At 60.0% G+C, this 13275-nt stretch overlaps 1 protein-coding gene across 2 annotated transcripts in view; it reads left to right on the forward strand.

Annotated features, from left to right (window-relative positions):
• OPHN1 (oligophrenin 1) overlaps positions 1-13275 on the forward strand; it is a 52984-nt gene that overhangs the window by 11344 nt on the left and 28365 nt on the right. The window contains exons 2-4 of one of the 2 annotated variants that reach the window (XM_082062077.1): positions 4023-4118; positions 7924-7985; positions 8964-9035. The exons of the other annotated variant lie outside the window; for it this stretch is intronic. Coding sequence (XP_081918203.1) covers positions 4023-4118; positions 7924-7985; positions 8964-9035 — 230 coding nt within the window. The remainder of the gene's footprint in view (positions 1-4022; positions 4119-7923; positions 7986-8963; positions 9036-13275) is intronic. 2 annotated transcript variants of the gene reach the window in all.

The raw sequence follows: 13275 nt of genomic DNA on the forward strand, positions 1-13275 counted from the left end.
CCATTGCCAGGGACGTGTTTTCTCCTCTCAGCAACAGGGAACCATTGCAGTTGTACAGATAGGATCCTGAATAAGTGTGGCCCTCCTCTGAGGAGTGCAGAGCCAACTCAAGATGCACATCTGCGCTGTCTCAAGCAGCGTCTCCGTGCCCCGTTCTCTGGGCGCACCCTCTTGTCCCGGTGGCAGCGTGCGGTGGTCCCTGGGTTGTGTCCCCGCGGCTCTGTCCTGCCGCAGTGGTTTCCTTCTGTTTTAAGTTCTAAGCACTGGGGAGAAAAAGCAGAAGCACAGCCGCCTCCCGGTCGCAATCTGTGCTTTCTCAGAAGCCCACGGGTTTTGCAAAGATAGCAACAGTTTTTGTTCGTAGTCTTTGGTTACTACGGCTGCTGCGAAAGGCTGCAGGGGGGGTCTCAGCCAGGTCTTTGGGCTGTGGGGCACGTCCTTCCATGCTGCAGCCTCTGGAGGTGTGTTTGTACGTACAGAAACACAACCGGAAAGTTCTTTGTGTGCCTCCGAGCCTGGTGCGGCGGAGCTGCTGCTCCGTCCTGCGGGCACCGCTCGGTGGGCTCTGTGCAGAGGGGTCGGTTTTCCTGGAGGAGCGGGTTGTCGTGACTGCAGATTGCAGGCGTTGCATCGCTTACTGGGTGCTGCGAGGACGAACAGTCCTAGAGGATCCCTGATCGAATTCCGTGTGGTGCGTTTCCATGGAAACAGGCCGAGCTGCACGGAGAGCAGGCTGGGGCAGCGGGGGATTTGCCTGTGTTTGTGGGGCATCCCCCCTCGGTTTGCGGGGTGTCACCACTCGGTTTGCGGGGTGTCCCTGCTCGGTTTGCGGGGTGTCACCACTCGGTTTGCAGGGGTGTCCCTCCTCGGTTTGCAGGGTGTCCCCGCTCGGTTTGCAGGGTGTCCCCGCTTGGTTTGCAGGGTGTCCCCGCTCGGTTTGCAGGATGTTCCTGCTTGGTTTACAGGGTGTCCCCGCTCGGTTTGCAGGGTGTTCCTGCTCGGTTTGCAGGGTGTCCCTCCTCGGTTTGCAGGGTGTCCCCGCTCGGTTTGCAGGGTGTCCCCGCTTGGTTTGCAGGGTGTCACCACTCGGTTTGCAGGGTGTCCCCGCTTGGTTTGCAGGGTGTCCCCGCTCGGTTTGCAGGGTGTCACCACTCGGTTTGCAGGGTGTCCCCGCTCGGTTTGCGGGGTGTCCCCGCTCGGTTTGCGGGGTGTCACCGCTCAGTTTGCGGGGTGTCCCTCCTTGGTTTGCAGTGCTCATGCTGTGGGAGCTCAGCCCGTTCTCCCCAGTCCCCCCATCCCTGTCCCCTGGTGTCACCATGCAACTGTTCGGGTGCCACCGAGGGAAGGGGTGACTCCTCGCCGGGTGTCTCTGAGCAGCCCGTGGGGATGCTCTGTGCTCCACATCAGGCCCCGGTGCTGTCCCGGCTGCGGGACCCTGGGGACACAGGACCCGCAGGGAGGGGGACAGTCCCCGGTGTGAGCATCCTCCGTTCCGTCGGTGGCGGCGCCGTCGGGCTCTGCTGCAGTGAGGCAGCTGCGAGTCACCCCGTGTTGATTCCCCCATGAACAGCCCATGGTGAACGCCGGCGCAGCGCCCGATGCTGTCCGTCCTGCGCGTCTGTAGCTCTGCGAGCAGCCGGCGTTCAGCCAGGGCTCCGTACGTGTGCGGGACCAGGCGCGCTGGTCCGTACAGTCTGCTTTCCATTACCGGCCCGGGAGCTGGGCCAGGCGCTGGCTCCCCCTCCGCACCGGCCTCTCCTCCCCTAACCCTGCATCCTCCACGGTTGTTTTGCTGTGCTGGGGTCGGTGCTCAGCACCAGGCGGCTCCCCAGGGATGTCCTTGGTGGTTGTCACCTTGGCGTGGTGCAGGAGGATCTGGCAGCCCCGGCAGCGCGGTGGCACGGCGGGGCGAGCACCCAGGGCCACTGCTGCCGGACGGGCTTCCTGCACCAGCTTTGCTGAACACGAGGATGAGGATGTCTCCCCAAAATGAAAAACATTATTAATCCCAGGCAAAAGCAAACAGCACTGAACTAATTAAGGGGCGCTCATTCTTTTTTCCACTATTAAGCTAATGTGAGATGTGGTTTATAGCACGTCCACTTGGATTTCCTTCAGCTAGACAACTGGCAAATAAACTTTCAGGCCAGACAACCTTTTGAAATGAAAATGTAACTTAAATCAGCTATACGGTTGATTTTTTTCTGTTTAAAATATATTGTGTTTGGCTTTTTCAAACCCTTCTCTGCTCCTGTGTCTATAAAGCAGAGGCGCACAGCTGGCCAGGGCCGCGTCTCCGACGCCGGGCTGAACAACGCGCTGACACCGCGGTGGAAACGCGGCGCCTGCAACCCCCGTCCTGCCGGCACCGCCAGCGCGGTCTGACGGACACCGGGCAGAGGGACAGACGCCCCGCGGGGCGGGAGGAGCCGTGGTGGATCCAGCGCCGTGCCGGCCGGGGGGTGCTGGAGCTGTCGTGGGTACCGCTGGCTTTTGGAGGGGCTGCTCTGGAGCCAGCGCTGGGTCGGAGGGCATTTAAATGGGGTGATGGGGGTTCACCCGCTAATAGCCATGGCCAGGGAGCGAGGAGGGGCCGGGAGGGGCTGTCAGCAGCGCCCAGCGGGGGCGAGGAGGGTTTGCGGGGACAAACAAAGATTCCCTGAGCGCCAGCTGGGTGAGCCTGCGGCCCCAGCCTGGAGCGAAGGCTGCGGGGACTGAGAGTGAATTATTTGCTGAGGTTTTCCACCAAATCAATGGCACCGTTCTGTGCCGGAGTTCCCCATTTACGCGCTCTCAGCCCCCCGGCAGCTGTGCTTAAAAAGCGACATTCAGGCCTGAATCTGCCCATTCAGGAGCAAAGGTTTGACCCCTCGGAGGAAACTGCTCAACGAGGCTTTTGAGGGGAGAGCGGGGACCTGGCTGTCCCCGTGTGCCCCGGGTCGGGGCGCCCCTGCCTGGGGACGGGGAGCGGAGCGGCTGGGGACCCGCCGGCATCCCGCACCAACACTGCGTTTCTTTCCCAGCATTCAGTTCAGCGTTGTCCAATTTTTCTCTCCCCTTTGTAGCAGTGTCTCAGAAAACCCGTGTTTGCTGCCCTGGTGATAGTTCCTTTGTTACTGGGTCTGCAATGGACAAGAACAAAAATACACCCAGATCACCGTTTTTGTCAGGTTAGAAATGCAGGGGTAGCCCGTGCCGTGTAGACGCAATTCCTCACTCATTCACCCCTCGCTTTTGGCTGATGTTTCCCTCCAGATTTAACAACTGATGGCAAAAGCGATCGTGCACGTCTGCTTTTTAACTTGCACAGACAAATGGCAAAGCCCGGCCGTGCCCGGCGTGGCTGTGCCCCGCGCTCCGGCGCGCTTTGGCAAAGGGGGCTGGGAGCCGGTTGCCCTGCCGGTGCCGTCACAGCTCCCACGCTGCAGCCTCCCGAATTGCAGAGGTGCTGGCTCCGCTGCCCCCAGGAGCCCAGCCTGGGCCGGGCTCTGAAACGAGGGAAAACAGCAACGTAAATCAAAGTCTAAAAGTGTTCCTTTGCTTTTGTTTTACTGTCCACGTCCCATCCGCAGGTTCAGCGTCCTTCTGTCTGTCTCCTGGGTGTTTCTGTTGGCGGCAGACCGGCCCTCGGTAGGAGTGTGTAACGAGTGCAGAGATGCGGCCGATGGCCTGTGCTGCTGCCGCGGGGCCGCGTGTTCCCGCGGGACCAGCGTGTCGCGGTCCCTCCCCGTGCGCAGCACACGGGCTATCGAGGGGCTGCTTGTGCGCTTCGGTGCACCCGTCACTATTGTAGAAGCGTTTTCAACAACACCGAGAAAGAAAAACAAAAACAAGTGCTCTTTGTAGCCTTTAGTGGTCATTAACACTGCGATGTTTGCTGAAGTGCTGGAATTCATGATGCCTGTGGGGTTTTATAACCACCTCCCTATAGTTTTGTTCCATTCAGGCTAAATTTCTAAGAGTTGCTCCTTCTGTATACCAGTTGCAGAAATACACAGCCTTGTTGCTCTGTCCTCTTCCAGGTTACTCCTCGGCAGTACAGAAGTTCTCCCAGACTTTGCAGTCCTTTCAGTTCGACTTTATTGGTGACACGCTAACGGATGATGAGATTAATATTGGTAAGTTTTTGATGCAAACTCAATAATGAGAAGGCCTCTCCTTCTCTAGGAATGTGCCTGCGCTGACGGCTTTCCCACAGCATCCCATGCCGGTCACTGCACAGCACACGCATCGTGTTACTTGCAGTGGAAAAAAAGAAGTGATTCCCTCGTGTATTTTCCCAAGCTGAACTTGCACGGGTAGAGTTTCATGTTCCCAGTTCAGCGGACAATGGGTGGGAGTTTGCCGCAGCCCCAGCCCCGCTCCGTGCTGCGCTCGGGCTGCCCCGCCGGCCCCGCGCCGCGGCTGCACCGGGGGCGCGGTGCACCGGGACAGCCCCGTCCCCCGCCGGGCGGGCGCTGCTCCCGAGCTGCCTTCGCTCTGCTGGAAACACCCGCAACACCAGCACTGCCCTGGAAAAGGGACCAGGCTGCAAACTGCTGGGAAAAGGGAATCGCTGCGTGTGTCGTGTGGAAAATAACGGCCAGTCTGTACCTGGGAACCTGTGGCACCAGCATCATACTGCTCCCTACGTCTGCTGTGGGATAAGCCATCCTGACAGCATCCCCCAGCCCCGCTGTGACCCTGGCGTGGGACAGCACCCTGGGGTGCCCGTGGCGGGGCACAGCGCGTCACCCGGGCTGCTCCGGGCGCCAGACACCCGAAAATAAGAACAAAAAGGAAGGTGTTTGTGAGGCTGCTGTTGGAGAGCAGCGGCAAGGCTGATATTGCTGATGTCAGGTCTCTCGCCGTGGCCGAAAGGGGAAGGAAGTGAAGCCTGTTCTTGGGGTTGTTTTATTTAAAGCAATTTGAAACAGATTGCAACTTGCCATTCAAAATCCGATTTCCTTTATGGAAAGTCTCTAGGTGAAACCCGCTGGAAATGAGTCACCCTCCAAATGTAACAGTAGAGGTGCTGAATTGCCAAACACATCTGAATAAGGGAGGGGAAACCGTTGCCTTACAAATGCTCCTCCTGGGAGCAGAGGGATCCGAAGCAAAGAGCCGCTCAAGGAGAGGAGAGTCCCTGCTCGGCTGGGGGGACAAAGCCCCCGTGTCCCGGGTGGGAGCGCAGCCTGTGGGCAGGGGCAGCTGCCGTGGGGCTGTGCACAGAACTGCTGGAAATGGCCGAGGCCGAATGTGGGATCATGGGTGGAGGAGCACAGAGATCACAGCAAATGTGGAACACTCCGTGGTGAAATGAGTGTGCTTCCCTACTTCTGTTTTTGTCGGGGAATGTCTGTTTTGCTGTTTGGAGGAGCGGTCCCCGGTTTCCAGCCTGTGCTGTGTTCCCCCCCAGCCGCTCTGCCGGGCTCCCGGCTCCCCACCCCACGGCAGGGTGTTGGCGTCTCCCCAAGGATGCCAGAGATCTGCGTGGGAGCTCATTCGATGTGCAGGATATGGGAACGAAGCAAAACATCCACAGGCACTTCTTGTTGTACTTCAGGGGCCGTGTTTGATCTGGAAACAGAACTAATGGCACACTTCTTTCTTTCTGCGTGGGCAGAGAGCTGACACCCCCAGGCCAGGTGAGGGCTGTGGGCGCTGCAGGGCTGAGTCAGGACGCAGACGCTGGGTTCATGTTGTCGGTCGTGAGCAGCACCTTTCCCTGGAGGTGTCATCAGTCACACTGCTGCGGTCCCTCCGACTGTCACCCCCACCAGCAGCTCCTTCCCAGGGGAACGCAGCGATACGGTCCGGCGGCTGTTCCTCCCTCCCAGGCACAGGAACCGCAGCTCCTCTGCTTTGAAGCAGCTGATGTTCCTGGCTCCGGGCAGCAGCCAGAGAGCCGCGCCCGGGCAGTTCCCAGAGCAGGGGTGCAGGCAGGGGTGCAGATGGGTGCAGGCAGGGGTGCAGATGGGTGCAGGCAGGGGATGCAGGCGGGGCTGCAGGCGGGGGTGCAGGCGGGGGTGCAGATGGGTGCAGGCAGGGGTGCAGGCAGGGGTGCAGGCAGCCTCCCTGCTCTGCCCTGCCAGGTTCAGAAGCGTCCCCAGGCCAGCAATGCGGGTCTGCCCGGTGCTCCCCACGCGGCTGCTGGGCAGCGTGGTGCAGGCTGAGCCCCGTGTTCGTGGTGCGAGGGCAAAGGTGGAGTTTGCTCTGTGGCTGCAGCTGGGAAGCGTGTGCCTGGAGCCTTCCTGCAGAGCAAGGGGAAAGAAATCTGGTGAAAATATTGGGCATTGACATTTTCCTCGTAAGTTCAGGCCTGGGGTTTTTCTCCTTGCGACAGTTCCTTTCTTGGCTCAGGCTGCGGTGTCTGTGCACACGTCAGGTTTACAGTGTCCTGAGTAAGCGCGGTGACCGTCGGTGTGTCAGCCCCGCGGCTCGGCGTGAGGAACCACGAGGCCGTTGCGGGTGCCGGCTCCCCGGCCCTTGCTGGGGAAGAGCTCAGAAGCTCCTGACTCATCAGGACGGTTGTGTTTTGATGCTGCCAGCGGAGGGGCCGTGTCACGAGGCTGTGGTTTCTCCCGTTTGTGTCTGTCTCAGCAACCGCAGAGTGAAGGCTGTGCCCGGCAGCCCGTGCTGGCGCTGCAGCCGCGTTCGGCTGCCGTTGAGCAGCAGGACGGGCGTTTCTGCCGAGGCGCCGCCTGTGGGTGAGGGCACAGGGCCCTCGGTTTGCAGGCAGAGCATCCGATCCGTGGGCCGAGCTGTTGCTGTGTGTGCCTCGCTGTGCCCCGGTCTGTTCCGCCAAGCCGGGTGTGCTGAGCCGGCGCGCCGCTCGGCTCGGGCTGTGCCAGCGGCCCGGCGCTCCGCGGTGCTGTGTGTCCTCCCAGGCAGTCCCTACACGGCCCGGCGCTCCGCGGTGCTGTGCGTCCTTCCCAGGCAGTCCCTACACGGCCCGGCGCTCCGCGGTGCTGTGCGTCCTCCCAGGCAGTCCTTACACGGCCCGGCCGCGCTGCGGTGCCGCGCAGAGCCGTGCGGAGCCGTGCAGGTGTTGCAGGGCCGCCCTGGGGTTACGGCCGGCAGCGTGAGGGTGGCCAGCGCTGTGGGACCGTCCCAGCACTGCGCCGAGCGGGGGAGGGTGCTGAGCGCACCGTGGGAACGCTGCCCAGCGAACCGCCGGGCGCAGCCCCGTGTGCGTGGGCAGGTGTTTGCCCAGCCCCGCCCCACGCCTCCCGCAGGGCCCGCGCGGGGCCGTCTCCTGGTTTCGGTGCTGCAGGGGATCTCTGGTGGGGCCGTTTGCTGCCCTGCCACAAATCCCGCGCCGTCCCATATTCCCTTTGGTGGGCAGAGGGCGGGGCTGTTAATGTGGTGTCAATGTCGGTGACCGTTTCTGTACCTGCTGCCTTTCTTCTTTAGGTATGCAGACCTTGTTCTTGTTGCTGAACATCATCTTTGTCCTTCTGGGCTGTTTCCATTTACAGACTCGCCCTGGCCCTGGGAAGAGCCTCCAGCTCCTCTCAGCCCGGGCAGAGGCGCCGGGGCCGTCCTGGCGCTGCCGGCAGCGTCCAGGCAGGACAGGAGCCCCGTCCTGCCCGCAGAGCCCGTCCCGCCGCGCTCCCTGGGGCCGTCAGCTGCCCCTTCCCCTCATTTGCTGCTTCCCTGCCACCTGCCTTACCGGCTTTGCAGTACAGCTCTAATGAAGCTAATTAACATCATCCCAAGGTGTTATCTGCCTCCCGGCAGCAGGCGCTCCCCTCCAGCGTGTAAATAAATACCCCGGTGGCCTTGCCTCGCTCGGTTCCTGCCAAAAGGCAGCACCTCTTCTCCAGTTTTTGGCGAGCGTTCGGAAGGCGATGCGGGGGTGCAGGTACTGCGGGTACTGCGGCTCGTCCCCCCCCGTGCCGCATCCCAGCTCCGCTGACCAGCCTCTCCTCTTCTTTACAGCCGAGTCCTTTAAGGAGTTTGCAGAGCTGCTCCAGGAGGTAGAGCTGGAGAGGTCCATGATGGTAAGATGACCTGAACTGTGCTCTGATAATTACAGCCTCGTCGCTGTGTTTAATGCTAATTCACGGCACCGCGTACGCTGGTGTGAAGGTTCCCGTGGGAGGGCAGCTGGCAGCACTGGCAATGTTGTGCATTGTACCACGTCTGGTGACGGCGCCGTTGCCATGGGCCCGAGCAGCACAGGGAGGTGCTGGGGGGAGAGATTGTCCCCAGTGTCCCAGCCCCCTGTGCCAGGCTGTCCCAGGGCCCCAGTGCCCTGCCCGCCCCAGCAGGTCTGCTCTGCACAGCCAGGTGTGTCTGAGCACTAACAGCCTCGGTCTGTGATGAAACAGGATTAGCGAAGAAGAGGCGAGATGTATTTTCAGGTTATTTTCGCCAGTGCAAGCAGGCGGGTCCCGTTGCACAGCTCCCGCAGAGCCACGTGCTCCCGCTGCGGCCGCGGTGCCAGCCCGGCTTCCCCGGCCACCCGAGTTCCAGGAGGAGCACGAAGGCTGGGCTGGGTGCGGAGCTCTCCCGGCGCCAGGACTGCGCTGCTGGCTGCGCGTCCCTCTGCCCCGCACGGCGGGAGCCTGTGCCAGGCTGCTGGCCGGGCCAGTGCCACCGGGTCCCCTGCGCGGGTCCCCTCTGCGGGCAGGGGACGGGTTCTGCACCTTCCCGTGTCCCATGGGGACAGCCTGGGCCATGGGGACTGTCACTGACAGGACTGTCCCGGGGCACAGGGCTGGTGGCAGCCTGGGGACATCCAGCTGTCACAGCATGTCCCAGGGCCTCCTGTGCCGTGAGTGCAGTTGTCTGTGTATTCCGGATGGGGAAAAGTGGATACGGATGGGTTAAGTGACTTCACCTACACGCAGAGAATCAATGTGCAAGTTGGAGACATTAAAATCTGAGAGTTCTTGGCACCTGGCCCTGTTCAGCCCCGTTCAGGAGAAAATGAATCTGTGTCCTGTAATCAAACTGTCTCTTGCTTTGCACCGCAGGTACAAAACGCTAGTGATTTGCTGATCAAACCTTTGGAAAACTTTCGGAAGGAGCAAATAGGATTCACCAAGGTAAGGCTTGATTGATTGCTTGGTTTAAATTTGACAGATGTGTTTTCTATCACTATGCTTGAATTCAATTTTTTTATCCATTTGTGTTGTTTTGTTTAAAAAAGTAGCCGGTTGTTGTACCACATTTTGATTTCGTGCTTTCAGAAGCTCCCCCATCTGGTGCCGACTTTGAGCTGCTGGCACGAGGCAGCCCGCACCGTGACTTTTAGTCTGATTTTTCAATCATAAGAGGCTCCAAAACCTTTTCCTGAATTCTCTGGGTTCTCTCCTGGCCTGATTCCAGCACTGTCTCCATCCCGAGCGAGGAGCGCTCGTTCCGACCCGTGATCAGGAGATACTTCTCGCTTCTCCCCCTTTCTCCCCTTTGTTAATTCAGCGCTGCTGAGAATAAGATCCTGCCCATCGATAAGCGTGCGCTGGAGCGGGGGGAGGAGCAGCAGGGGCCGGCAGTCCGAACTGGATCACAGTCGTAGGGCTTTTGGTATGAAATATTTAAATAAAGCAGCTAATGAGTCTTTCAGATGGATCAAACTTTTAAAGAAACAAACTATAAAAAGCAAATCCTGCACATGTTGAGCAGAGAAGATTATTTTTCCTTTGTTTGCTATCAAGAAGTCCAGGTTCCACGTTACTCCGCAGCAGCTTGAAATAGGGCTGGCCCTGAACCAGCTCAGAAATGGAGACGTTTTGGAGAGCACTTGGGGTTTGGACGCAGCCCAGCCCATCTGGAGTCTTTGACGTTTAATAAATACAGCGTTTGAGAAACGACCCTTGCTCAGCACCCTGCTCCAGCGTCCCCGGCTCGCTGCGCGCGGGCGCCTCGCGGCACAGCCGCGGCTCTGCCCGCCGGGCGCGGGGTCACGGCTGCTCACCGGCGGGTTCTGCCGTGGGTTCTGCAGCCAGCACGTGTGTTCTGAGCATGTGGATGGGCCGAGGACTGAGAGGAACCCCCTTCGTTATCTGTCTGCGTTAGCAACGGGGCCAGCACATGCTCATGGGAAGGAGTTGTGGGGACAGGGTCAAGCTTATTTTCCTCTTTGTTTATGGAGCACTTAAGTCAAGAGGGCAACAGTCTGCAAATGTTAAGATGACGGTATTGGAGTGTCTTTCGGGCTGTTTTTCTCTTGAGCGGCCCTTCAGATGTGTGAGGATGACTTGGTCTGCAGCCAGGGTGTGCTCTGCTCCAGAGCCCTGTGCCCGCAGGTCCTGTGGGGCAGTGCCCGTGGGTCCGTACCCTGCGTCAGTGCCTGTGGGTCCGTACCCTGCGTCAGTGCCCGTGGGTCGGTGCCCGTGGGTCCGTACCCTGCGTCAGTGCCCGTGGGTCCGTACCCTGCGTCAGTGCCCGTGGGTCGGTGCCCGTGGGTCCGTACCTGCCTGTGGCTGTGGCGCTGCCGCCCGGCAGGGGCAGTGCAAGGCTCATGGCGCCGGCACAGCTTCGCCGCGGCACACGGCTGTTCCTGGGCGAGCAGGGCTGTGCCGCGGCCCCGCGGAGCTGCTGGGCGCCGGAGGCGCGGGGGAGCGCTGTGCACCCGCCGTGTCCGCAGCGAGCCCACGCCCACGGGACACGCGGGGAGGTGACGGTTTCTCCGGTGCCACCCTGCAGCCTTGAGCGGGTGCGAGTTTCAGAGTGAGCACAAAGCCGGGGCCGGGCTGTGGAGCAGACCGGAGACATGACACAGAGAATTTGTGCCCTCTGCTTCGCTTCCCATATTTTGGCAGAGTCGCCTTCTGTGAGATGTTTTCTGTTCTCTCTGCAAGATGCTGAAGCCAGATAGGAAGAGCCTTTGAATCGGGTCTTTGTGGTGGCTGTGGCTGGGTTGCAGCCAGCCCGTCTGACTCACACATCTGAGTCTGCATTAACCCGTGTGCGGGGGTGTCCCCGCTCAGAGCCTGCGCTCCCGTGTGGGACAGCCCCGCTGTCACCGCACCCGCCGCAGCCCCCCCAGCCACGTTAACCACGGACCCGGTGGCTCGGTGCTTTTCCCGTGCCTTGTTGGTGAATGTTTCTATGTGGAGACATCAAGAATAACAGCAGCGGATCTGGGACCCCCTGGGCTGGAGCGTTCCTCAGCCCGGGGAGGGCACGGGGGCGCCGCGTGGGGGCAGAGCGGGCGGGGGCTCCGGTTTGACGTGTCCCGTCAGCTCAGCTTCATTCTGATTCCACTCGGAAGGAGATGGTTTGGGGTTTGTTTCTTAAGAAAAAACCCAAACCAAACATGAAAACACAAAGCAAAACAATAACATGGAAGGGGAAAGGCTTGTTTGGGCTCACTGTAAGCTGCTGGAGGAATGTTCACTACGCTCTAGGATGCTGAATGAATGAAACTTTCTTGAGAAGTTCTTACATAGGAGGTAACGTGTATTCTAAAAGCACATAGTTAATTCTGTTATTAATGTTTCATTCATAATTATTTCAGAAAAAAGGGAGGACAGTAACTTCTACTTGTTTTTATCTCTGTGGGAGCAAGATTTAGGGAGCATTTGAGAGAACACAGTGGATGAGGGGAAAAGACCAGGCTAAATCGAGTGTGGTTTTATAGAAATGCTCTTTCTACGCGCCCCCAACGGCATTTTACTTTTTAGGAATTATCTGTTTTTAATAACTGGTGGTGCATCACACCCGTCGGTTGGACTCAGGCACGGGGTGTTTGTTCCGTAGGAGCGCGGTTCTCCTCTCGCGCCTCCCCCCGTGCCGCTGGAGCAGCGCAGGACCCGGCGCCGTCCGGCTCCTCTGCAGCGGCGGATTGCGATTCCCCGCTGGTGCGGGGTCTGGATCACTCAGCGCTGCCTTCACGGAGTGGTGGGGAACACGTCCCCATCTGCGCTCGTTGCCGCTTCTCCATGTCGCGAGCGCAGATGCAGCAGATGCAGCGGACCTGGGTGGGAAGTGCAGCGGGCGGATCTGCCCGCGGCTGCGTTGCTGCGGTGACACTGTCCCGCTTTCCCTGCTGAGCATACGTGGAAGTTGGGTGGCTTCTTGGACTTGGCAAGTGTTAGTGGGAAGGTGGTGCTGTCCTGTGCTGAATATTCATGAGGAACTAATTTGTGCTCATGTTTCCAGACTGTGCTTCAGCCTGGGTGGTTTTTCTGTGTTGTTTTCTTGTCTTGGCTTGCTCTGTTCAGCAGCCAACAAGCTGTTAGAAGCTTTGACTTGACAATCAGGAGGGATTTGTCGTTCATCCCTCTGCTTTTCAGTTATATGTTAAATAGCCGGAGTGGGAAATGATTGGCGGGCCCGCTTTAGTGCCAAAAATGCCGTTCCAGCTGGTGCCCGCCTGTTCCTGATCCCTCCATCCGGGCTGGCCCCGTCCCTGCTGTGCGGAGAGGCCCCCTGTGTGCCCCCTCCTGGGACAGCTCAGGCTGGCTGCGTTTGGAGCTGCCTTTCCACCACGGGGACGTGGGGGCCTGTCGCGGTTCGGCCGTCCCGGTGACCTGCAGGAGCTCGCGGTGCAGCCGTGTCACCGCGGCGCTGCGGCCTGGGGCTTTGGTGGCTCCTGGCCACAGAAGCCAAAGCAGGTTCTCCCTGCCTTGGACGCCTGTGGTGGCACAGCCAAGGCACAATGTGGCCCTGCAGACGTGGTAGTCGCTGCTTTGCAAACTCTTTTGCTGCTCCGGGCTGGGGCGGACTGGTCGGGTGTTGGTCACGAGGGTGGCGGGTTGTTTTCGCAGCCCTTGCTGGCATCGCTGCGCAGCGGTGCGGCTGCTCAAACCAGGTTTCGCTCTCGGGGGACTCTCTGCTCCTCTGGATTTCATGTGGATTTCTGGTTTTGAGGCGTGGATTTGCTAACAGAGTTCCCATATCCCTGATAGTGCAGAGGACGACACCAGAAGATACACGGACTGCTCTCCAGGGCTCTTGTAATTGCAGGGTCTCGGTGGGGCTGGACGAGTAATTCCTGGGGTAAAAAGGTTTTCAAGCTGCATGTGCTCCAGTAAAAAACCTACAAGTGTCTGCCTGTGCGTGCCCACCAGAAAATCACCTTTCTCCTTGCAGAGGCACCGGGGCAGCGGTGGCGGGCTGAGCAGGGCAGGGCTGGGGACCCCTGGGTGCCCCGCCCAGGTCCCGGTGTGGAACCCCTGGGTGCCCCGCCCAGGTCCCGGTGTGGAACCCCTGGGTGCCCCGCCCAGGTCCCGGAGTGGAACCCCTGGGTGCCCCACCACTGGGACATCCCGGACAGACCGGGCAGCCCGTGCTGGTGGAACGGGGAAGCAAAACTCCGCGGCAGGAGAACCCCCTGAA

Source organism: Streptopelia decaocto (assembly GCF_964273445.1).
Source record: "Streptopelia decaocto genome assembly, chromosome: 10".
In the NCBI taxonomy this organism is placed as follows: domain Eukaryota; kingdom Metazoa; phylum Chordata; class Aves; order Columbiformes; family Columbidae; genus Streptopelia; species Streptopelia decaocto.